The 24078-nt window shown below is 39.3% G+C and overlaps 1 protein-coding gene across 1 annotated transcript in view; it reads left to right on the top strand.

Annotated features, from left to right (window-relative positions):
- The first annotated feature begins 1308 nt into the window (after window positions 1-1308).
- DIPK2B (divergent protein kinase domain 2B) overlaps window positions 1309-24078 on the top strand; it is a 45245-nt gene continuing 22475 nt past the window's right edge. The window contains exons 1-2 of the mRNA XM_045860533.1: window positions 1309-1563; window positions 8940-9204. Of these exons, the coding sequence (XP_045716489.1) occupies window positions 1334-1563; window positions 8940-9204 (495 nt within the window). The 5' untranslated portion in view covers window positions 1309-1333. The remainder of the gene's footprint in view (window positions 1564-8939; window positions 9205-24078) is intronic.

The raw sequence follows: 24078 nt of genomic DNA, 5'->3' as shown, positions 1-24078 counted from the left end.
GGCAAATTGGACTTCATCAAAATAAAAAATTTTACTCTGAGAAAGACCCTGTTAAGAAGATGAACAACAAGTTACCATCTGGAATAAAATACTTTCAAGCCACATATCCAACAAGGGACTAGTGAATATACAAAGAATTCTCATGATACAGCAATAAAAAACAAACACCATCAGACATTTGACTGAGGAGGATATGCAGTTGGCTAGTAAACACATGCTTAACTATCAGAAAACTTCCATTATCCTCTTCTTCTCACTAATCTTTAGTAAAATTCCCCAATTCTCCTGAAGCCAACCCTGTCCCCCTCTTTCCTTCCTCTTTCCTTCTCCAGACCTAAACATGCCTTCCCTGATATGGTCCTCATAGGTTCTCTATTCCTAATTTAGTAGTCCTGTCTACTCCATGCTGTGGACCTTATCTTGGTGTAAGGAAGAAGGTGAATCTCACCAAATCAAGCCATCCACTGAGAAGTGAGGCAGGGTGGTAAAAGGAGGAGGGACTTTCAGGCATGGGGGTACAGGGGTTGGACACAGCTTCAGGTTCAGGTTCAGGCAGTGAGATCTTTTTGGTGTTCCCCTCATCCAACCAGAAGCCACCAAGTTCCTTCTCTGCTCTACTTCTCAGATGAAAAAGAGGAACTGAAGCATACACTAAGCTGAGTTTTTCTATTCTCTAAGCAGCAAAGCCTTTACTGTTCAAATCAGTATTAAATGTGCCACTTAATGGACAGTAAACTGACTTCTAGTTATTTCACATCCAAAATATGGCGCAAATGAAAGAGGAATGTTTGGTCAAGAGGCAGGCCAAATTATCCACTGAAAATTATCCACTGAGGGGAAATTGGTGTGTGTGTGCGTGTGTGTGCATGTGTGTGCACACACACATAGGGACACAGAGATCCAGAATTAAAACAGTGAAGGCAGAGTTCCTGTGGGTCCTTTGAAACTCCCAGGTGGAACCCAGGTCGGATATACATCCTGCATGGACTTTCCTGCTCAGCCAGGATATCCCGTGTTTGTCAAAAGGACTGCACAGGGAAGCCTTAATCATTGTCCTTTCCAAAATCTGCCAGTCAGCCCCTCCCAGCCTGCAGCAGCCACCACAGGCAGAGGAAGAGTAGCTCTGGAAACCGTGTTATCAGCATCCTCCATGTACTTCCTCATCTCCTCCCCAGCCTCATTAGCCCCAAGCTCCTTAGCATCCTCAAGCAGAAATGTGGGAGGCTGGGATGGGGTCAACACCCTAAGGCCAGCCCCCTTTATTTTGCCAAGACTTACCTCAGCACAGCCCTGAGCGGACAGCTGAAAGCTGCAGCTGGCGTCCTGGGCCCTGATGGAGTCCTGGCTGGGCCCTGAGGCTGCTGCTCCCTGCCTGGGCTGGTCAGCCCTGCTGCTTTGGGTCTCACTCCTGAGCTGTTCTGTGTCCTCATCAGCTCCTCCTTCTCCTCTGGTGCACCAAGTCAGAACCAGATACAATTTTGGAAGGACTTTCCTCGGCCTTGATAAATGCAATGCCTGCATTGGAACATCTATTTGCAAGAAGTTTTTTAAAGAAGAAATAAGGTCAGAATTTCAATCAGATAACTGAGGGGCAAAATTGCATTCCCATGATGTACAGATGTCCAGGAATTTGTTGAAAACGAGCCAGGATGTAATTTATAGACAGGAGTAGAAGCAAAGCCATTTAATCATAGTAGTGATGGGTTGTAGTTGGGGTGGAGAAGGGGGTAAGTTATGAAGCCAAATTACAGCCCTAAATGCTAAATCCAAAGTATCCTTCTGAAGTGAAAGCTTAAAGTTTTCTTTTTTAAAACATTATTTATTTGTTTGTTTGTTTGTTTGTTTGTTTGCTTGTTTTTAGAGAGAGGGGAAGGGAGGGAGAAAGAGAAAGAAACCTCGATGTGCAAGAGAAACATTGATCAGTTGCCTATTGCACACCCCCAACCAGAGACCTGGCCTGCAACCCAGGCATGTGCTTTGACTGGGAATCAAACTGGTAACCTTTCAGTTCAAAGGGCAGCACTCAATCCACTGAGTCACACCAACCAGGACTAAAGTTTTCTTTTTTATGAATGGAGTTGCCTGGGACTATGGCACTAATCAAGTTCACTTCTCATGGAAGGAGGAAAATAAAATTCATAAAAAGTCTACTATGTGACAGACATTTAAAAGCTATTTTTATTTACTCCTCACAACCATCCTGGGAGTTATTTTCACTCATTATTCAGATAGTGAACTGAGACGTACCAAGATTAAGTGACTTGCTCAAGGTCACCATTTGATAAGTGGAAGAGATGGGATTCAAGCCAGTGTAGTTTGCTCCAAAGTTTTTAAACCGGTTTTCTGTTGTGAGATGTTGCCTTGATCAGACAGAAACTCAGGTTTAGTAAATTGTGATCCACATGGTTCTCTTCAAAAAATGAGATCACACTCTGAAATTCAAGCCTGTCAACACATAGTCAATGAGCCTTTAACATGGCCAAGACCCAGCAGGTGCTGTAGCAACATTGCTACAACTGGTCATTGCCCTCAAAGGGTTTAGGAGGAGAAAGCCATGTTACAAATAACAATAATAAGGCCTGGTCTGTTGCAGACCAGGAGTGAAGTGTAAAGGACCTCTGGGAGCTCAAGGAAAGGGATATTAATTCCAATTGGGGACTGGGGAAATGTTTCTCCAGGGGAATTCATCCTGAGCAAGGCCTTAAAGGATAAGATGAAATTTAGTGGGAGGGGAAAAGCTCAAGGTAGAAGAATCAACTTAAGCAAAGATCCAGAGGAATGGGAAGAGGTGAAAAACACTTAGTAACTGGAGCATTGGGTATATGTGGAGGTGTGGCAGAAGGAGAAAGTTTGGAAGAGTCAGATGGTGCAGGAAGTTTTGAATACCGTGCCCAGGAATTAGGATCTTAGCCTGTGGACAAGTGATTCCCAGCCTTTTCAATACTAAAGACCCTTTGTAATAGGCCTCTTCTCCTCTGCCCAGTCCCAAGGACTACCACAGGTATGTAAGATTTGGTGACTAAACAAAAAGCATTGATTTACAGTGTTTTATTTCTAGTGTGTATTAACCAAAGGCATATTTGATTATTCAACTAAGTTACTAAACAGAAATATCAAATAGAAAATATCAATCAAAAGTGTTGAACTTCCTTTGCAAGATGAGAGATATTGAATGGAGTTGATGTGGGCTTTACTTATTAGACTATTTTTTAAGGCATTTTGAAAGCTGAACCCACCCCCATACCCACCCACCCACCCACCCACACATACACACAACTGGGGAAGCTCTATTGCAAGTAGTGGTGAGGAAGTTAAGTGGGGTAGGGACAAGATGACACTTGCGTTTTGAGAAGACCTTATGGAAAGAAGTGTTCAGGGTAGACCTGTGGTGCTGGCAGGGGCTGTCAGACCAGCTCTCTTAGACCAGGAGAAAGGTCATTGGTAACAAAGCAGGACAGAAAGGATGCTAGTAGGTTCAGCTAAAGAGTCATTTTGTTTCCAACTCTACCAATGTGAGAGGAAGTAAAGATGGAGATATAGAAAGTGGTCAAGATTTCCTACCTAAGAAATGGGATGGAGAGGACCAAGAACACAGGTAAAGTGGGGCTGATTCCTTGGAGAAAGGAGGCAGTGAGAATATGGACACATTTAAAGACAGAAGGGAAGGAAATTAAGGGATTCAATGAAGGAAGAGCTCCTGGTTCACATCCTCCTCTAAATAAGTAAACAAAGAGTAAGTGAATCTTGCAGTTGACTCTTCACCAGCTGGTAATTCATAAAGTTTTTCTCACCAGGCAGGTATTGGCCATATTCAGGAAGCATATCCCCAAATAAGTTTGTGTGCTGTTCAAGTTCAGGATATGACTTAAGCTCCCTCAGAATTCATTTTCCATGTGTGCCTGAAAGGGAAGTGTGTTGATGCAAGCAGGAAAGCACCAGGCAGGGCAGATTGGGGTTTAGAGCTCTCCATGTGAAGAATGCATGTTCCTTATCACAGAAAGAGCAGAGAGAGAAAGTCAGTGGTTCTGGTGTGTGGACTTGTTTATAGTCCTTTTCTCTACATTACAAATAACATTTTTCTTATTTTGAAAGTAATGCCTGTTTAGTTAGAATTTTTAGGAAATATTGCTTAAAGAAACCACAAAATGAAAATCACACATAATTTTTCCACTAAGAGATCACCCATTTGTTAATATTTTGGTGTATATCATGCTTGCCACCTTTTTTTTCCTAAGATGGACAAATTTTTTTCAACAAAATGTGATCATGTTGTATGTACTCTTTTGTAAACTTTTATCTAACAATATTTTGGAAACAACTTTTCACAATTTGATTTTGAGTGGCTTCATGATATTCAATTGTATCAATCAACCAAAGTTAATATTTAACTAATCCATTATTGTGAGACAACTAGGTTTTCACTTTTCAGTATTATAAACAGTGCGGTGTTGACCATTCCTGTAATTAGACCTTTGTATATATCAGTGATTAATTCCTGTGACAAACTCTTAAAATCTATCTATCATATAAATCCAAAAAGTCCTGTATTTTTTGACACAGAAATATATATGATAGATATCCAAATGGAAACTTCTACCTATAGAGCTCTCTTCTTACACACAAATATTTAATGTTACTACTATTTTACACTGTATTTCTCCTGAGTTGGGTCCTTTTCTTTTTTCAGGCTTATTTGCCATTTGTATTTCTTCTTTGCTAAATTGTCTACAAGTTCTCTTCCTTTGCATCTCTTTCTAATGGTATATTTGTTCATCTTGTTCTTGTTTAAATCTCAAAACATTTCTCCACTTTTAAAAATGATTATGATGATACCTTAGGAGGAAACCTATACAGATCTCTCAGACATTTGGATGAAATGCTGTAATCAGGCAAGCATTAATACTGCATGCTTGGTCTTCACTAAGGATTAGACAATGCCTTTTGTTCAGCAACAAATGGAGAATGATCTTCCTAGGCTGGCTGGGTAGGCTGAAGACAAATGATTAGTAGATGAATGTCACCTTTTCTTTTTTCCCTTATCTTTTCTTTAGTGAGAATGTTAATAATGGATCTGATGCTTTCCATACTCAACCACTGACCTTTGAATGTTTTCAGTATCAATTTTCCCATGCATTCCATGTTGACTTTCAAATTTTGAATGGAAAAGTTAGGAGAAGCTAGAAAAATGAATAAAACTAATTTACATATTCTTTCTACTAAAAATGTACCTATATGCAAAATCCTAAGTGATCACACTAAGTGGTGACATCTACCAGGATCTGATTGATCAGTATTGTGTATGTGCAGGTTAAAAGAAGGGAAGGGGGGGAGTACTTAGTGGCAGTATTTCTGATCAGAATCACTCATAGGAATTCCTATGCTCTTCCTAGGACAGATGGCTTACCTCACCTTCTTTATTATATCCACTGGGACTTACATCTGTACTCCCAAACCCAAATTTGTAAAGAATGTCTAAATACTTCTGAGTAGTAGAGGGCTCACATTAAAATAAGTAAATCATTAGGCTTGAATTTGCCTTCCTTTCTCCCTTGCCCTTGCCAGCCTCCTTCACACCAGAAGATGAGTAATTATGGTTCTAACTCACTTCCTCAAATCAATTCAAGGTGTTGGGAGGGTCCAGAGCTCATGACTAAAGGATCCATCTACACATTCAATCAATCATCCATATACACACCCATCCATCCATCCACCCACTCACCCAAGCATCCTTCCATGCATTCTTCCACCCAACCATCATTCTGTGCATCCTATCCATCTAGCCCTCCATGTATCCCTCTACTCACTTATCCATATGTATATCCAAATACCCATTCATCCATCCATCCATCAACCCAACTAAAATGTATTCAGCACTAACTTGGTGTTAAGCATTCTACTAAGTACTGAAGAGGTTACTTTCTATTGGAAAGGTAGAGACATAAACCAATGGTTAAAGCAGAGTGTGAGAACTATAGAAAATGCACAGGATATCATGAGAACATGTGGGAGGAAAATTTTTTCTCAACTAGGAGATGAAGGAGTGAGAATCAGAAGAGATGATACCTGTCTGGTTTTTAAAGGCTTGGTTAGGAATTGTCCCGTAAAGAAAGAGGAAGAAAGTGTCTTAGACAAAGGTATTAGCACATGGCAAGGTAAGTGGAGGCACAGAAGCCCAAAATGATGTGGCTTAGCAAGAATAGTCAGTGGTTTGGTGAGACCAAAGCAAGCTTATAATGAGAGTAACAGGAGACAGGCCTAGAAAAAGCATTATAAATTGCTCTAAGAAGTATGAACTGTGCCTGGGAGCTTTGGGAAAATGCAAGATGTTTTAAGGGTTCCGTGCAAAGCTAAAAGATAGAGAAGAGGGAAGAGAAGCAAAAACTATTTAGGAGGGCATGTCTACAGAATTAGTCTTTAACTGGAAGAAAGCATGAGAAGTATGCAACGGAAGAGGGTATTTTATCCTCATTAGGTGTTGTTGCTCTCGCCCACACACACACCCTGCCTTCCAGTTCTGAGAAACTGGCCCTGCTTTTTCATACTTCAATCCAATGAGGACTTGGCCAGCCTCACTTCAAACATGCCCATGATCTCAGTTCAAAAGAAAGATTTGAATGCTGTCTGTGTTTTGTGGTTTTCCAAATTCCAGGATATTAACATGTTTTGAAATGAAATAAAAATGAATAAAAATTTCAAATGAATAAAATGAATATAGTCTAGTGACTAAAAAGCAGGGCCCATTTTCTCACTGACTTCTTCTATTTAATAAAATAGGTCATCAAAGTCTTAGGAATATACATTTTCTCCTTCAGTTTCATAAACTTATTACCATTTTAAATGAGGGAGAAATGGGGCTTGTAAACTTGTTTGTCCTGAATTGATCCTTATGGGATGCCTTGAGCCACTGCTAAACATGCACCAAGCATTCATTGTAGGTTACCTACGAAGTCAGGGCTGTTCTCTCAGCATAGCTTCCTCATGAGGTGGGGACAGAAAAAAAACAATGAGCTTGTCCCACAGGGCAGGAAGTTCCTCCTCACACCACCCCCACCAAATAGAAGATAAGAAGCCCTGAGATCTGTCCTCCTCTGCCATTAATTGTCTGTGGCTCACTCATCAGACAAGTAGCCTTCAGTTTTCTCATCCTCAAAGTATGATGTGGAAAGGAACAGGGACCAAATGATTTTGAAGGACCTGCTGGCTATAATCCCCAATAATGTCATCAATTTATTCCTAAGAGCTAATTTGTAAAATGATGATAGAGGAGTAAGCAATGGCAAAATGGTTACAATTGTAAGCTTTGGGGCCTTGAATGTTGCTTCTTCCAATTCCTGGTTGTGTGATTTTAGGCAAATATTTAACTTCTATGTGCCTCAGTTCCCTCATCTGTATGGTTAATAAGAGTATTGATCTCATAGGCTTGTTGAAAGGTTTAATTGAATTGGTATATGAAAAGAATTCAGCAAAATGGCTAGCACGTGTGTTTCATAAATGTGTGTTGTTATAATCATTCTTTAAGATAGCCACCTAGTTGTAATTCCTTAGTCACAGGTACTTTGGGTGGGGAGGGATGGAAGGAGGAGGGTGAACCTCCATGAGCAGGAAGAGCTACAGGAAACAGGCATACAGGCCTGCCTCAGAGACCTAGGCCCTTCCTCATCCTCCCAGAAGAATGGATCATTTCCCATGGTTGTCCTGAAAATTCCAGTAAAATTAACTTATTGCAAGTTCACAGTGTTTCATATTTTTAACAAAATTTGTGGCAATATTCTTGAACATGATTCTTTGTACCTAATTCCATTGCAGTTTGAATGGTCCTGAATTGCAGAAGGTACTTATCAACTGTTTCCACTAGAGCAACTTCCTTGAAAAGCTTGCAGTCTCTTAGGATAAAGCTGTGTCATATAAGTGAGGAAACAAAATAATGTAGGGTTTAGGGCTAATCAAACTGCTAATTCTTCCAAAACTTATCATGAAGCTGCCCAAAAATACTCATTAATAAGAATTTAAAGATGCTTATTTATATTAAATATATCATGTATCTTCTAAGCCTAATTTTCATTTTTAGTATGACCCTCAATTATTAATAATAATGAAGGTAAATGTTAACTCAGTAATTTTTATACATAAATCAGAAGGAGCTTTAACATTCTTTCTTAATGGAAAGGTCTGCACAAAGTTGGAGAAATGACTGAAGAAAAAGGTTAAGGTGAGGTTTTGGATGGTAGTAGGTAGTAATAGGCCAGTGTTTCTGCCCTAGGGAGGATTAAAGACTGACCAGGCCATTGTGTGAAATTACACACCTCATGATTCCAGATGGCTTTGAATTTAGTGACCATCTAGCAGCCACTGTTCCCTGTGACTCAGTTGGTACTGATGACTTACACGTTGGACTGAAAGCAAAATTGATGGGGCTGCTTGGGGTTGGATGTTAAAAGTCAGTGGTTTCCCCAATGCAGGCCTTTTTAAGAACTACAGTTCCAAAATGCAGCTATTGGTCAAAGGATGGGCTATTTCTGCAACCAGGGTAGAGAAGGGGAAAGATCATGGGTTTTCCTGACAGCGGGCCTTGGATTTTCACCCCTGTTTGGCTACATATTTTCTGACCTTTGGCAAGGTACTTAAGCTCTATGAGCTTTAGTTTCCACATCTGTAAAGTGGGGATGGTATGTTAAGAATAAAGTCTGTGTGTGGCATGTATTCTGACATCATATATACTTGCCTAGGCTTGAGGAAACAAAAGTAGTCTTCTCATAGAAAGAGTTTGGAACATCCCAGTCTAGAAATGAGAAATGGATCAGACTGGATGTTATCCCCTGTCTCACTGTCCCCCAGGGATCTGCTGGCCATGGCTCTGGCAGTGCTGTGACTAGTTTCTGCTTAGCCCCTGCTTCATCCCTCCATCTCCCAGGTGGATCCTAAAAGGGCTCTTCTTCCAGGTTTGACAACTGGCTGGCCTCCCACCTTGAACTGCCTCTGGACTACTTGCTTTCTTACCCTGCAAATTACTCAGATGATTCTAAAACCTGGCGTCCCGTGGAGATCTGCAGGCTGATCAGCAAACACCAGAATGAAATCTCAGACCAGAGAATCTGTGCATCTGCAGCAGCCCCAAAAACATGCAGCATTGAGCATGTCTTGAGGAAAACAAGAAGGTTCCAGAAATGGCTGCAGGCCAAGCGCCTCACACCGGACCTGGTGCAGGTAAGTGCACTGATCATGTGGCTGGAGATAGGAGGGGTGAAATGGGGCAGCATCTATTCCTATCTTACACCTCAGTCTAGGAAAAAGAAGTTGTGGTCTGTCTAAAGTGGGACAAAACAATGTCATGGAAGAGTGGCTTGTGACAAGAAAGAAACTCAGCAAGATTTAGTTACAAGTATTCTTCCCATTGTCATCTTCAATTCTCTCTGATGTGACCCTCAGTGACTATTTGGGGAAAAGTTCCTAGCTGCTGCTTATAACCTGAAGACCCTACAGAATGACTCTCACCAGCCCTGACAGGGCTTAGCTCACCTATAACCTTCTGAGGGGGCCTTTACTGACCCCCAAATAGTGCCCACTCTTGGAAGCTCCTGTTTCATCATCCAGAGAGACCACTGTAAAAATCAGCTTCCTCTTGATCACCCTCCATAAAGAAGAACCAAGCCTCAGTTATTACAGAAGTGGACTTTCATAATACAGCTCCCTCTTCCCACTGGAGAGCTCCCACCCACTCCCATTAGTAGGTTGACCTGAGAACTTCAGCACATTGCTGGTGTTGTGATATACTACTGCATTGGTCTCCTCCTGTATTATCATCTCAAATGTCATCTTTCTTCATCCAGACCAGCACAGCCTTATATCTTCACACATCCCACTGAAGCCCCTAGGGCAGTAGATGCCACCTCAGAGGACTGGGGAGACTCACTTTCAGCAAAGATGGGAAGGAAGAGACTCACCCAACCACCCTGCCATGATAAGGCTGAAGAATTTGAATTGGCCCCCTCAGGGGGGATGCCAAGGCTGCTTCTCATACTCCTAAGGCTACTAGCCCTTTCACATGGGCACCTAAGGCTGCCCAGGTGACCCCTGAAAATTTATACCTTTCCTTGACTTCTTCGAGATGAGGGACAGAGAGCAAACAAGATGACAAGACCATCTGGCTTTGCTCATAGGTCGTGTGGAAACTGCTTTGAAATCAGGAAGAGTAGAATTGCTGATAACATGGCCATCATCTGACATTGAGCTTTCCAATGTATTCCTTTTGCACTCTGTAGTCTATGAATCTCACTGGCATGGAGTGGGGAGAGAAAGAGTCAGAGAGAACCAAGCCATTAACAGGCTGGAGAGGTGGCAGGATCCAACATAAGGGTCTTGGAGTTGATATGGGATACAGGAAATGGAAGCTCAACTAGGAAGTAGGCCATGGGGGTCTGCTCAACACTGGGTAGAACCAGGACACAGAAGACAGACACTAGGGTCTAAACTATGCTTCATAACCTAGGTGTAATCCCTGCATGCCTCTCTTTCTGGGCCTGTAGACAGACCCTCCATGCACTGACCTGGGTACCCACCATCTGCAATTTGCAGGCTTGCCACATTATTATGGAGGCATAAGAAGGGCCATTATAGGACCTCCTCTGCTTTGCCTCAAATATGTGTACAGGAACAAATGGAAGTCCCCAGGAAGAGCAAAACAAGATAACACAAGGAATTATTTCAGAACCTCTTGAAAATCCCATTACATCTTTCTGCCCCCATTGTTTTCAGGTCCCAATGTTGAAAGGCACAGATCCCCCCAGGCACTAGTTCCAGGCACTAGAACACCTCCATCTGAGACATGGACAACATAGCAAAAGACAGAACTCCCTGGTGTGCAAGATACTATTGAAATTCCACAGAAAGTGGATAGACTGACCTTAGACTTTGAACTAAGAAAAACTCCCTCTTTCCCTCATCTTCTAGACCCTTCCATAATAAAACAGTGAAGAAAAATTATCCCAGGGTTCTGAGAGGTCTGAAGCAACCCTCCAGGGACATCTAGTGCTCCTACCTTGATGAGTGTATGCATTGTGGTATAAGCAAGATCTATGAAGCCTGGAAACTGTGATTGAGTCCTGACTCTGCCTCCAAAAGCTGTGGCAGAATGAGAAGGAGCAGAGACCCAGGAAGAGCAGAGAGCTTACAGATCCTGTTCATCTGTTCAGCAAGTTTCAGTAACTGTGATGTATCCTATAAGATGAATCAGACACAAGCTTCACCCCTAGGAGCATATGGTCCAGTGGTGAGGACAAACAAAAACACAAAGAGAAAGCAAAATACTGGATGTTATGGTGACACTGCATGGAAGAAAAGGACAGACTATTGACTTGCGTCCTTCATCCACTGACTGACCAATTAACCTTGTAGTTAAGCCCAAGACTTCCCTACTCTGCCCTGATATTCCTTCTCTAAGAATGGGTTGTAAGGAGGACTTCTGGATGCTCTTCCAGCTCTCACATTTTTAAAGATTTTATTTATTTTTAGAGAGGAGAAGGGAGGGAGAAAGAAAGGGAGAGAAACATCAATGTGTGGTTGCCTTTTGCACCTCCCTGCCACTGGGGACCTGGCTCTCAACACAGGCATGTGCCCCAGACCAAGAATTGAACTGGCAACCATTTGATTTGCAGGCCAACACTCAATCCATTGAGTGACACCAGTCAGGGCCCAACTCTCACGTTCTTTGACTTGATATGACTCTGCTTCACTTATTTAACAAATCTCATTGAATGCCTACTATCATCAGGCAATGTGCTGGGTGCCTGGATTTCCTGTTTCTCATATGGTGGTGGATAGTGCCTGTTCTATCTGATTCATTCATGCTAATGAGCTTATAGATGTGAAGTTGTTGTGTTTTTTTTTAAAAAAAGTCCATCACCACAGAAATGGATGGTGCAACATTATTGTGGTAAAGGGGTCCCAGTTCTTCAGTTTGTTATGCTAAAACTTGCTCTACCAATTTTGTCATCTTGTATTAAAAGTAGCTAAACAAGCTTTGCTTATTTTTGCTAAAAATGCAACCATTAGCAACACCTTATTAAAACACAACCATTTTCACTTTTCTTTGGCCCTCTCCTAGCCCATCTTCTCACACCCACCAGAGATTTTTTCTTTCCTTCTAAAAGACAGAGAAATATCAACAGATATTTTAGAAATTCTGGATGAACTCCATTCTTATTCCATCCACCAAGCTCAAGGTCATTGCCATCCCATTTTAGCACCTTCTCCTCCTTCTCCTGACCTCCTTTGCAGATACCTTTACCCCTCAGGATTCCATAGCATGGCCAAGGTACTCTATAACTTTTCCCTATCAGACCTCATTTAGGCAGGAACCAAACTCTTTTTTCCTTCTTAACAAAACTCACCTATAAGATAATTTCAAATAGGCTCATCATCAACAAAAGTGCATGGGTGGGGGTGGAGAAACTCAGTTATCTACCCAAGAAAGCTGAAAACAGCTGTTGAAACAAACACTTGTACATGAATATTCATAGCAACATTGTTCACAATAGCCAAAAGGTGGAAACAACCCAAATGTCCAACAACTAATAAACTGATAAACAGAAATGTTAGTATATCCATACAATGGAATACTATTCAGCCATAAAAAGGAATGAAGTACTGATGAATGTTATAATATGGGTGAACCTAGAAAACGTCATGCTAATAAAAGATGCCAAACAAAAAGAGGGCAAATGTATGATTCCATTTTTAAGAAATATCCAAAATAGGCAAATTCATACAGACAAAAATCAGATTAGTGGTTGCTAGGGCTGAAGGGAAGAAAGAATTAGGAGTGACTGCTTAATGTGTACAGGGTTTCTTTTAGGTATGATGAAAAAATTCTGGATTTAAAGATCAGTGATAGTTGCACAGCCCTGTGAATGTACTAAAAGCAACTGAATTGTTCACTTCAAAATAGTTTAAATGGTGAATTTTATATTATGTGAATTGCACCTCAATTTTTAAAAAAGAAACCATTTTAAAATCTTCACCAATCCCATAATTCCATTCTCTTAGAGCCCTTAGAGGTGATGGGCAGCTAATCTAGTAATTTAATTCATGTCAGTATGTTCACCATTAGCCCCTCAAGAAATCCCTTGTCTATAAAGCCAATATTTTAATGATCCTACTAGCCAATCCAATGGCTATCTCAGACCTTCCTAATACATCCTTGCATTTTACTCCCACTAAAACCAGATGGAGCCCCAGAATCCTTCTTAATAATATCCCATGCAAGCAGCCTCTGATATGATCTCAGATGGAATGTGAGATAAAATCTATTTCTAAATTACCATTCATTTCAGATTTGGCTGAACACCAATCCTAAGGTCTAGTTTGAAAATTATGATATTCCTCTATTTATATGGGAGTTTCAGAAGTCAACTGGAGAGATATTGTAAGATGGACAGTAGGGAGACTTTATCTTTCAGTTCATACCAAATGGCACAGCACCTATTGAAAGGGCCAATCCCAGGCACACTCTCAGCACATAGTTTAAGTGGGCTTTCCCTGATTTCTTTAAAAGCCACTTGCCAACAGAGATATAGGCCAGAGCCCTCAAATGTGCATGTCTGCATGTGTATTGGTATGTGTCTGGGTGAAGAAACGCACAGGTTTTGCTCAGAGAAATATAAAGTGAGAGAAGAGAAGAGAAACAAGAAAAGAAAATTAAAGACAGGAGAGAACTGGCTGGTACAGGAGCCTCAAAACCTTGACTGTCAATTCTTCTTATGAATAAATAAAGTAAACTTGGATATAAAGCTCCAGTTGTCACCATCAGAGGCTGACCCAGGGAGTCTGTGGTTCCTTGCCTGAAGAATTAAGTGCAGCTTTATATTAAGGATGCTCTCTTCAGCCTCAGGTAGTCACTGCAGCAAAGGGCTGTCAGGGAATCAGGACCATGAATCAGCAAGAGGATGAGACAACACAATGTATGTGTATGTGTATGTGTCCTTCTGTGTGGGTCCATGGTGTGTGTGCATGTGCATGTAGCATTTATGCTAATGAAGCCTGGACTTTTATCCTCTAAAAGCTGCATTGTTCATATGGGAATATTTCACAGCCTAAATTACTAGTCCACAAACAGAACCACAGTCAAGAACACCACCCAGTTTATCATGATGTGCTTGTTCAAAAAACCACAAAGAAGGCTTCCTCTGCAATTATGCCAAGCACAAAGAGGCAGCTACCCTTATTAGCACACGGCTAATCAGAGGGAAACACATATCCTCCATTGTGTCCCCCTCTCATTCCCAGAACTACAAGCTACTTCTGACGTTCTAAACATAAACAGTTTCTTTTGTTGTTGTTTGACCTTTTAAAGTATATTTTATTGATTATGCTATTACAGTTGTCCCAATTTTTTCCCCTTTATCCCCCTCCTTCCTGCATCACCCCCCACCCACCCTCCAGCATTCCCCCTGGCCCTTACTTCATGTCCATGGGTTGTGCATATAAGTTCTTTGGCTTCTCCATTACCTATATTATTCTTAACTTCCCTCTGTCTAGTTTGTGACTACCTATTCTGCTTCTTACTCCCTGTACCTTTTCCCCTCTTCCTCCTCCTCCCTGTTGATTACCTTCCCTGTGATCTCCTTTTCTGTGATTCTGTTCTTGTTCTATTTGTTTGATTAATTTGCTTCTGTTTTAGGTGTGGTTGTTAATAACTGTGAGTTCGCTGCCTTTTTACTGTTCATATATTTTATCTTCTTTTTCTTAGATAAGTCCCTTTAACATTTCATATAATAAGGGCTTAGTGATGATAAACTCCTTTAACTTGACCTTATCAGGGAAGCATTTTATCTGCCCTTCCATTCTAAGCGATAGCTTTGCACAAACCATTGCTTTCTCAGATGGGAATGTGTTTGATTGACAGGGAGTCTTTGCTCCCATTAGATGGTATAGTGTTCAGGCAGCTTTGTTTAAACAAGAATGGCTAGAATGGCTGACAATTTTACTTTCTTGATCTCAATTATTTGTTCAAATAGAATAAGGGAAATAAGTAAATTAACCAAAATGCACATTAACAATTTAATCAGAATATGGGTTTAGAGGTAAATACTAAACAAACAAAATTCACTTGTGTTTAAATTTATTTCAAAAATATTTAAGGGGTGTTTACGGGACCTGTACTAGGCCCCAGGACAGTATAAAGGTGTCAAAGCAAGGTCCCTGCTCTCTGGGAGATGACATTCTAATGGGAAAGACAGGTCATATACAACTCATTCTGATGCAATATAGGTTATGATAAAGTATTCAAATGACAATGCAAATTTTATATAGGAGTCACAGCTAGTTTTTGGACTCTAAATATTTTCATCTCTCACAAGCTACCAGGTTAAGGACTAACCTGGCTATAAAATAATGTGGCTATATTGATGGTGAAAAATAATGTGGCTATATTGATGGTGAAAAAGAAAAACAGCTGACTGGTGGCTATACTGACCTAACATGGACATTGAAGATGAAATGGCTATTAATGGAAAATTTAAGCAAGTAAAAGTGCTTTGTTCCTCTCACATAGAGCAATACGCCCAGGACAATAACACATACCCTCTGGCTGTATGGTCTTTTGAAAGGCAGAACACCTTCAGAGATACATTGTGACCATGATATCATGAGGCTTTGCTCCCTGTGACCTATGGGAATTAGTCACAGTGCTTCCTCTGTTGCACTTGAGAGTCTGAGGTGCCAACTGGAGAAAGATTATGGCATGGATGCCAGCCTCCAACAGCTCACTTCCAATCATGAAATTATTGTATTGAGAGTTGAAACAACTAAGCTTTGAATCATGGGATATGTTTGTGGTTAAAACCACTGAGACTTTGTTACTTCAGCATTTGTGCCAAAGGGGTTATTTGGAATGGGACTGAGATTAACCTAAATTCCAGGTCTTCATTGTAGAATAGGCTCATAGAAAAGGAATTAATAGATCATGCAGCCCCTCCACTAAAATGAATCCTAAATTATTCTTGATGATTCTCATGAGTGAAAAGGAGACAGCCCTGGCTGGGCAGCTCAGTTGGTTGGAGCGTCATCCCATACACCAAAAAGGTTGCAGGTTTGATTCCTGGTCAGGGCACATACCTAGAGGTTGCATGTTCAATTTCCAGTTAGAGAGCATATATGAGGCAACAGATCAATGTTTCTCTCTCCCTCTCCCTCACTCTCTCCCTCTCCCCACCTTCCTTTCCCTAAAAGTCAATAAACATGTCCTTGGGTAAGGATGTTTTTAAAAGAAAAGGAGACAATGAAAGTTTCCCCAGCCTTGATACAGACAAGTTGGGAAAGAAAAAAGAGGCAAGAAAAAACTCAGGAAAGCAGATGTATAATGAGTCACCGGTGGTTCCTTCCCAATGAGTCTCAAATGCAGAATACAGGCATAACCCAGAAAAGCATAACTGAAGCCTGGACAATCACCAAGACAAACCATCCAAAGCAGTCTTCAGATGCACAGGGCTCTCAGCTTTCCCTGAACTTACATATTAGCTAACCAAGCCTGTTCTTAAATAAAGCAGGCCATCCTTTGTTCTTGCTACGATTTCTTCCTTTGCTATCTCACTATCCCTATTTCCATGTACTCTCTAATAAATGTTTTTGCTATATCCTGATGTGGCCCAGAGGCCTGGAGACTGACTGTGCCTCTATGTATGTCTATACAATGTGAAGTAAATAGAGGTTAAACTATATAGTATATAATATATATCTATAAAGACATTTGCTTGAGCCCTGGCTGGTGTGGCTCAATGGATTGGTCACCAGCCTGTGAACCAAAAGATTGCTGGTTCTCTTCTTGGTCAGAGTACATGACTGAGTTGCAGACCAGGACCCCAGGTGGGGGCATGCTAGAGGCAAGCGACTGATGATTCTTTTGTGTGTTGATGTTTCTCTTCCTCTCATTCTCCCTCCTTTCCCCTCTCTCTAAGGAAAAAACAAAATCTTTTCTTTTAAAAGACATTCACTTGAAAGAATTAATGATAGAACTAGTAGCTGTATTGATTATGTCCTAAAAAGTATTTATTAGCCCTGGCTGGTGTGGTCCAGTGGATTGAGTTCTGGCCTGCAGATCAAAGGGTCATGGGTTCGATTCCCAGTCAGGGCACATGCCTGGGTTGCAGGCCAGGTCTCCCATAGGGGATACAAAACAGGCAACCATACATTGGAGTTTTTCTTCCTCTCTTTCTTCTTCCCTTCCCCTCTCTAGAAATAAATAAATAAAATCTTTTTTTAAAAAATCAATAACACCAGATATTAACAATAATAAAAAGGAAAAAACAAAAACCTACCAAATGTAGAATTGAAAAAAAGATTATCTGCCCTGGCTGGCATGGCTCAGTGGATTGAGTGCCAGCCTTCAAACCAAAGGGTCACCAGTTCAAATCCTAGTCAGGGCACATGCCTAGCTTGTGGACCAGGTCCTCAGTTGGGGGCATGCAAAGGGTAACCACACATTGATGTTTCTCTCCCTCTCATTCTCCCTCACTTCCCTTCTTCATAAAAATAAATAAGTAAATAATCTTTAAAAAATAACAAAAAAGATTATCTTTTGAACCACAGAGCAAATAATTGAAATTATAATCATATCAAGAAAATAACAATGATGAAAACTATGTCTATCCCCAGTCTAAAGTGTAAACTTTGTCAAATCATTGCTCAGAGGAAAATTGGAAATCAGTACAGTGTTGTATTAGGCAGCTGACAATACAAATATAATTATTGATGTGGAGGAATGATACAAAAAGATATAAAAATGGAGAATAGCATGTCAACCTTGTCCCAACTCAGGGCCACTTATAACAATAAAAATTTTCTCAGTTTCTTGGCCCTTCCCTCTAAGGGTTACTAAGGATTCTATGGAAGATTTAATTTGTAAATCTTTTTGATAGAGTAAGAAATAAGTATATTTATCCCTAGTTGATATATAAGAGATTAGATCACAGAGAAATATAACAATTTGTTAAATATCAAAATAAATTTCTACCCACTGACCCATATATATATCAGAGAACATTGGGGTTGAAAGAAACTTGAAAACTCACTAATTCAAACTCTCAAAATATTTGTATCCTTTGCCCCACCATACAATAACAGAAAACTCACTACCTTCAGAAATAGCCTATCCCTTCTTTGAAAAGAGTAGATCATTATAAAGTTCATCTCAAACTTTTTTCTTGTATTTTTCACTCATTTAATTTACTAAATTATTTCTACTCCTTGAATTTATGCATTACATTCTCTCCTCCCACATATTCACCTCCTAAATCCTGGCTTCCAAGTCTAAACATCCTCAATTCATTTTCATATCTTGGTCATTCCACTCATATTGTCACATATTAAACATTGTGTTAACTAAAACCCCTTCTGCAGATAGATTTTCATTTTCAAAGACATAGCCTTTTATTTATCTTATTAAATATGATCTTTTAGATTAAATCCATTGCACTAGCCTATCAACTTGATTTTGTTACTTATCTTAGTTGCTATCACCCCAATTACAGATAATCTTCAATTTTAATGAACACAACTTTTATACTGGTCCCAGTAATGTTTTTTTAAATAGTTAAACAGAACAAGGCCAAAAAAGAAAGCTTTCTTACTCCATTGGAATTAATCCATTAATTGTTAGGTAAACTCAATTAACAAATTACTAGTCATCTTAATTTTCTATGCAGATGAAATCTTAGTTCACTTTCTCCTTTATAGGGCTAGCATGAGAATTGTAGTAGTCTCATCCACAGGGGATATGTTCCAAGGCCCCCAATGGATGTCTGGAACCCCAGATAGTTTTGAACCCTATATATACTAGGGTTTTTCTTATATATACATAACTATGATACAGTTTATAAATTAGGCACGGTCAGATATTAACAGATAAAAACTAATACTAAAATAGAACAATTATAACAATATACTGTAATAAAAGCTATGTGAATGTGGCCTCTCTCTCTCTCTCTCTCTCAATTGATCTGATAACCGATGGTTACTAAGGGTAGGGAGCATATACAACATGGATATGCTAGACAAGGTGATTCACATCCTGGGTAGGATGGAGTAGGATAGCATGAGATTTCATCACACTATTCAGAATGGCATGCAATTTAAAATGTATGAATTGTTCATGTCTGGATTTTTTATTTAATATTTTTGGACCAAATTTAATATTTGCAGACCAAAACTGTGGAAAGTAAACCCAAAGATAATTAGGGACTTCTGTTGAATGCCTCACTAAAATTTACATATCCTAATCTACAAGTCTCTATTCAAATCTACATAGTCTATTGTATTTCTCTGATTAAAAATCAAATAATAAGGCCAAAGAAAAGTTAGTCTAGAACAATTTGATTGAATGAATCACTTCCTCTTCTATTAATAACCTGTTTTAGAATATTCCCTATGAGCCAGGATTAGTTCACTAATCACTAATTTGTGAAATCTACCCTCTTGCTCCTTCAAATACAGAAATGGATTTTCATACCTTTTCTGTTCTTTCCATTCACCACCCAGTGTTCAGCAATATCTTTGCAGGGAAGATCATTGCATGATCCAGAAGAGAAAACTCATTCCGAAAAATGAAAGCTTCCTTTATATATTCTGTCCTTGTATTCCTGTTCACCACTTTTTGCTCCACCTTCTTCAGATCAAAGGCCCAACACCTGACAAAGAAGATAAGCAAACATTGAAAATGAAAATGAGGTCTTCATTTTGTTATCTACCAAATTCTCCCCATGGCCCTACTCAAAATGTCTTTAGTTTCTTTTTATTCTACACTCTGCAAAATATATTGAATTGACAAAAGAAGTCTGTATGGTTTTTCCCATAAAATAAAAGGCACATTTGTTTCATTTTAACCAATAACTATTAATTTAGATATTTTGAGTATGTCAGCTATCTCTCATGTGGTATAACATTGATTGTTCTCAATTAATGTCTTGATTTGATTGCTATCAACTTTAACTGGTCTACCTGACCATGGAGCATCATCCAGCAAGAAATCTCCAGGACAAAACTGCACAAACCACTTTTAACATGTTTGATCAGTCACAGCAACTTCTCCATACACTGCACAAATCATTTTTGGCATTTCAGTTGCAATTTTACCTTTCTTGAAATAATAAAGCATAATATGTCATAAATGTGTATTTTCTTCCATCTTTGATATTAAAATTGCTACACAAAAATTCACCAATTTGGTGTTTTTTTTAAATGCACACTGATATGACAGCTGTCACAATACAATCTAAGAAAATTGTTTCAAATGAAGTTAAAGACAACTAAGCACTCCTAGAGCCATCTTACAGAAAAAACAAGTGAACTTTTCAGCCAGCCCAATAACTATTTTTTATTGTTGTTCAATTAAAGTTGTCCTGATTTTTCCCCCATTACTTTCCCCTGCCCTACCCATCCCCACCTTCCACATTCAATCCTCCCCCTTTGTCTTTGTCCATGTGTCCTTTATACATGTTCCTTAATGACTCTTCCCCTTCTTTCCCCATTATCCTCTCCCCTTCCACTCTGCCTGGAACACCAATTCAAAAGAATCTATTCACCCCAATGTTCATAGCAGCACAATTTACAATATCCAAGTGTTGGAAGAAACCTAAGTGCCCATCAGTGAATGAATGGACCAAAAAACTGTGGTACATTTACACAATGGAATATTATACAGCAGAAAGAAAGAAGGAGCTCCTACCCTTTTCAACAGCATGGATGGAACTGGAGAGCATATGCTAAGAAAAATAAGCCAATAGCTATTTTAAAGTATTTTAATCAAAGTTTAAATTATATACTTAAATGCACAGATCTACACATATATTTATTCACACACCCACCATCCACATCAATATATTGAACATTTCTGGCCCCTCAGAAAGCTCTTTTGTGTCCCTTCCCTAAAAAGACCCCCTCCTAGGGTGGCCAACCTTCAATTTTCTTGAAACTATTCTGGTTTCAGCACTAAAAGTCCCACATCCTGGAAACTACTTAGTCTCTGGAAAACTAGAACAATTGATCTCCTTACCCTCTCCCAATAGTAATCATTGCTTTGAACTAAATCACATTAATTAGTTTGCCTGGTTTTTGAGCTTCATTTAAATGGAGTCACAGAATATGTTCTCAACACATTGTCATGATATTTATCTATACTGTTGAATGAACCAGTAGTTTGTTTTTTCATTGCAGTGTAATATTCCACAGTATAATGTCACAATTTATTCATCCTATTGTTGATGAACATTTGGGTTGTATTTAGTTTGCATTATTGTGAATTAAAGCTGTTGCAAACATTCTTATATATGTCAGTTGGCAAACATAAGCATACAAAAGTGAAACTGCTCAGTGCTTGCATGCACATATGGGCAGAATTAGTAGAGACTGACAAGCAGTTTTCCAAATGGTTCTACTGATTTCCTCCTATAAGCAATGGAAGAGAAAGTGCCATCATTCCACATCTTCATCAATGCTTGACACTGTTAGAGTTTCATTTTAGTCATCTTGGTGGATGTCTAGCAGTATCTCATTGTGTGGTTTGAATTCATATTCTTCTCATAACTAATAGGACATAGACACTTTTCATATATTTACTGGCTGCTTTGATTTCATAGTTTATGAAGTGCTGGCTTAAGTTATCCATTTTTATTGGGTTTTGTCTCTGGAGAACTTCTCTAATCTGGCAAAGGAAATAGACTTCCAGGAAGTCCAGGAAGCTTACAAAGTACCAAAGAAATTGGACCCAAGGAAGCACACATCAAGGCACATCATAATTATATTACCCAAGATTAAAGATAAGGAAAGAATCTTAAAATCAGAAAGAGAAAAGGAGACAGTTACCTACAAAGGAGTTCTCATAAGACTATCAACTGATTTCTCAAGAGAAATCTTGCAGGTAAGAAGGGGCTAGAAAGAAGTATTCAAAGAAATGAAAGGCAAGGACCTACATCCAAGATTACTCAATCCAACTAAACTATCATTTAGAACAGAAGGGCAGATAAAGTGCTTTCTAGATAAGGTCAAGTTAAAGGAGCTCATCATCACCAAGCCCTTATTATATGCAATGTTAAAGGGAATTCTCTGAGAAAAAGAAAGTGATCAAAACTATGAACAGTAAAATGACAACAAACTCACAATTATCAACAACTCAACCTAAAAAAAAAGTAAAAACAAAAACAAACTAAGCAAAAAACTAGAATAGGAACAGAATCACTGAAATGGAGATTACATAGAGAGTTATCAGTGGGGAGGGGAAGGGAGGACAGTAGGGGAAAAGGTCCAAGGAATAATACCTTAACAAAAAGGAGGGGAAAAAATAAGGATAAATGGTAGGTACTAAATAGACAGGGGAAAGTTAAAAATAGTATAGGAAATGGAGAAGCCAAAGAACTTATATGTATGACCCATGAATATGAACTTGATGGGGGCAGGTGGATGCTGATGGGAAGGGGAGTGCAGGGTGGAGGAAAATAAAGATGGGAGAGAAAAAATGGGACAACTGTAATAGCATAATCAATAAAATATACTTTAAAATAAATAAGTTATATTTGTATTCAGGATACAAGTTTTTTATTGGGAATAATACTTAGAAATATCGTCTTCTAGTCCATGTCTTGCCTTTTTATGTTCATAATGTTATCTTTTTGATGAACCAAAATTCTTAATTTAAATGAAGTTCAATTTATTAATTGTTTTATTTTAAGTTTAATGCTTTTAGTGTCTTGATTATGCCATTGTCATAAAGGCACTCTCCTGCTTACTTCAAAAAACTTTAATATTTACTTCTCATATATGGCTCACTAATCTTACATTCTCTTGTTCCCATTTGCTATTAAATCCAGTCCATAAATTCTTATTTTTAGATGTCGCATTTTGTATTTCTAGAATGTCTACTAGTATTTCTTACAGATTCCAAATCTCTGTTGAAATTTTCCCCTTTTCATTAATTTTGCCTCTCTTTCCCTCTATTTTCCTAAAATATTAACCATAGTTTCTTTGAATTCCTTGTTTGCTAAGTCTAATATCTGGATTACAGTATCTCTGGTTTTGCTCTTCTTGATTGTTTTTTTCTTCTTGGTTATCAATTAGCTTTCCTTGGTTCTTCACTTTTTCTTGTAATTTTAATTTTATGTTGGATGTTAAGGATAATACATTGTAGAAGTTCTGAATTATGTTATATTCCTCTAAAGATTGTTGAGTTTTGTTCTAGTAGCCAATTAAATTGCCAAATGATTATCTAAATCCAGAGATCCTCAATCTCAGAACTATTGACATTTTGGAGTCTCATTCTTTGTTGGGGGGATGAGGGTAGGGTCTATCCTGTGCATTGTAACATGTTTAGCAACATCCCTGGCCTCTACTCACTAGATGCCAGTAGCATCACAACCCCCAGTGTGACAAACCAAACTGTTTCCAAATGTTGTCAGATGTCCCCTTGGGAGCAAAACTGGCCCCAGGAGAGAACCAAGGCCTTAACCTTTTTGAGCCTGGAATTTAGGCTACGTGAGTACAGATCTCTTTTGATTTTGCCCTTAGTCCTATGACATGGACCTTGCTGGTAAGATATGATCCTTACTACTGGAATATGGGCTTTCTGATGTTCAGCTGAAAGCCCAGGGTGCTCACCAAGATGTCTACCCCACACTCTAACCTCTGTCTTAACAGCATTATGCCATCTCTGAAATCTCTGTTCAGCAGTACAGCCTTCTAATATGCTTCTCTACCAAGCCTCTAGACTCCTACCTTACTCCTATGCAGCTTAGGAGTTGGCCAAAGACCTGAGGGGAACTTTTACATTTATTTCTGGGTTCCCTTTTATGGCTTTATCCTTTATAAGACCTACTCCCTCCCCCAAATCCTCACCACTCTGGCAGCCTCAAACGCTGATTGCTGTTTCCTTTGTCTAGCAAGACCCTACATTGCAGCTTAGAAAATTCCCTCAGGGAAAAAGATAGTGTGAATATGAAGTTAACCTCACAAACATCCTTTCTCATACAAGTCATTGCCCTATGTTATTTGTGGTCCAATGCCTGAAAACAGTTGTTATATAAATTTTGTCCAGGTTTTAGA

Source organism: Phyllostomus hastatus, unplaced genomic scaffold (assembly GCF_019186645.2).
Source record: "Phyllostomus hastatus isolate PE091 unplaced genomic scaffold, TTU_PhHast_1.1 phas_scaffold_200, whole genome shotgun sequence".
Classification (NCBI taxonomy): domain Eukaryota; kingdom Metazoa; phylum Chordata; class Mammalia; order Chiroptera; family Phyllostomidae; genus Phyllostomus; species Phyllostomus hastatus.
This window is presented reverse-complemented; position numbering and strand designations above follow the sequence as displayed.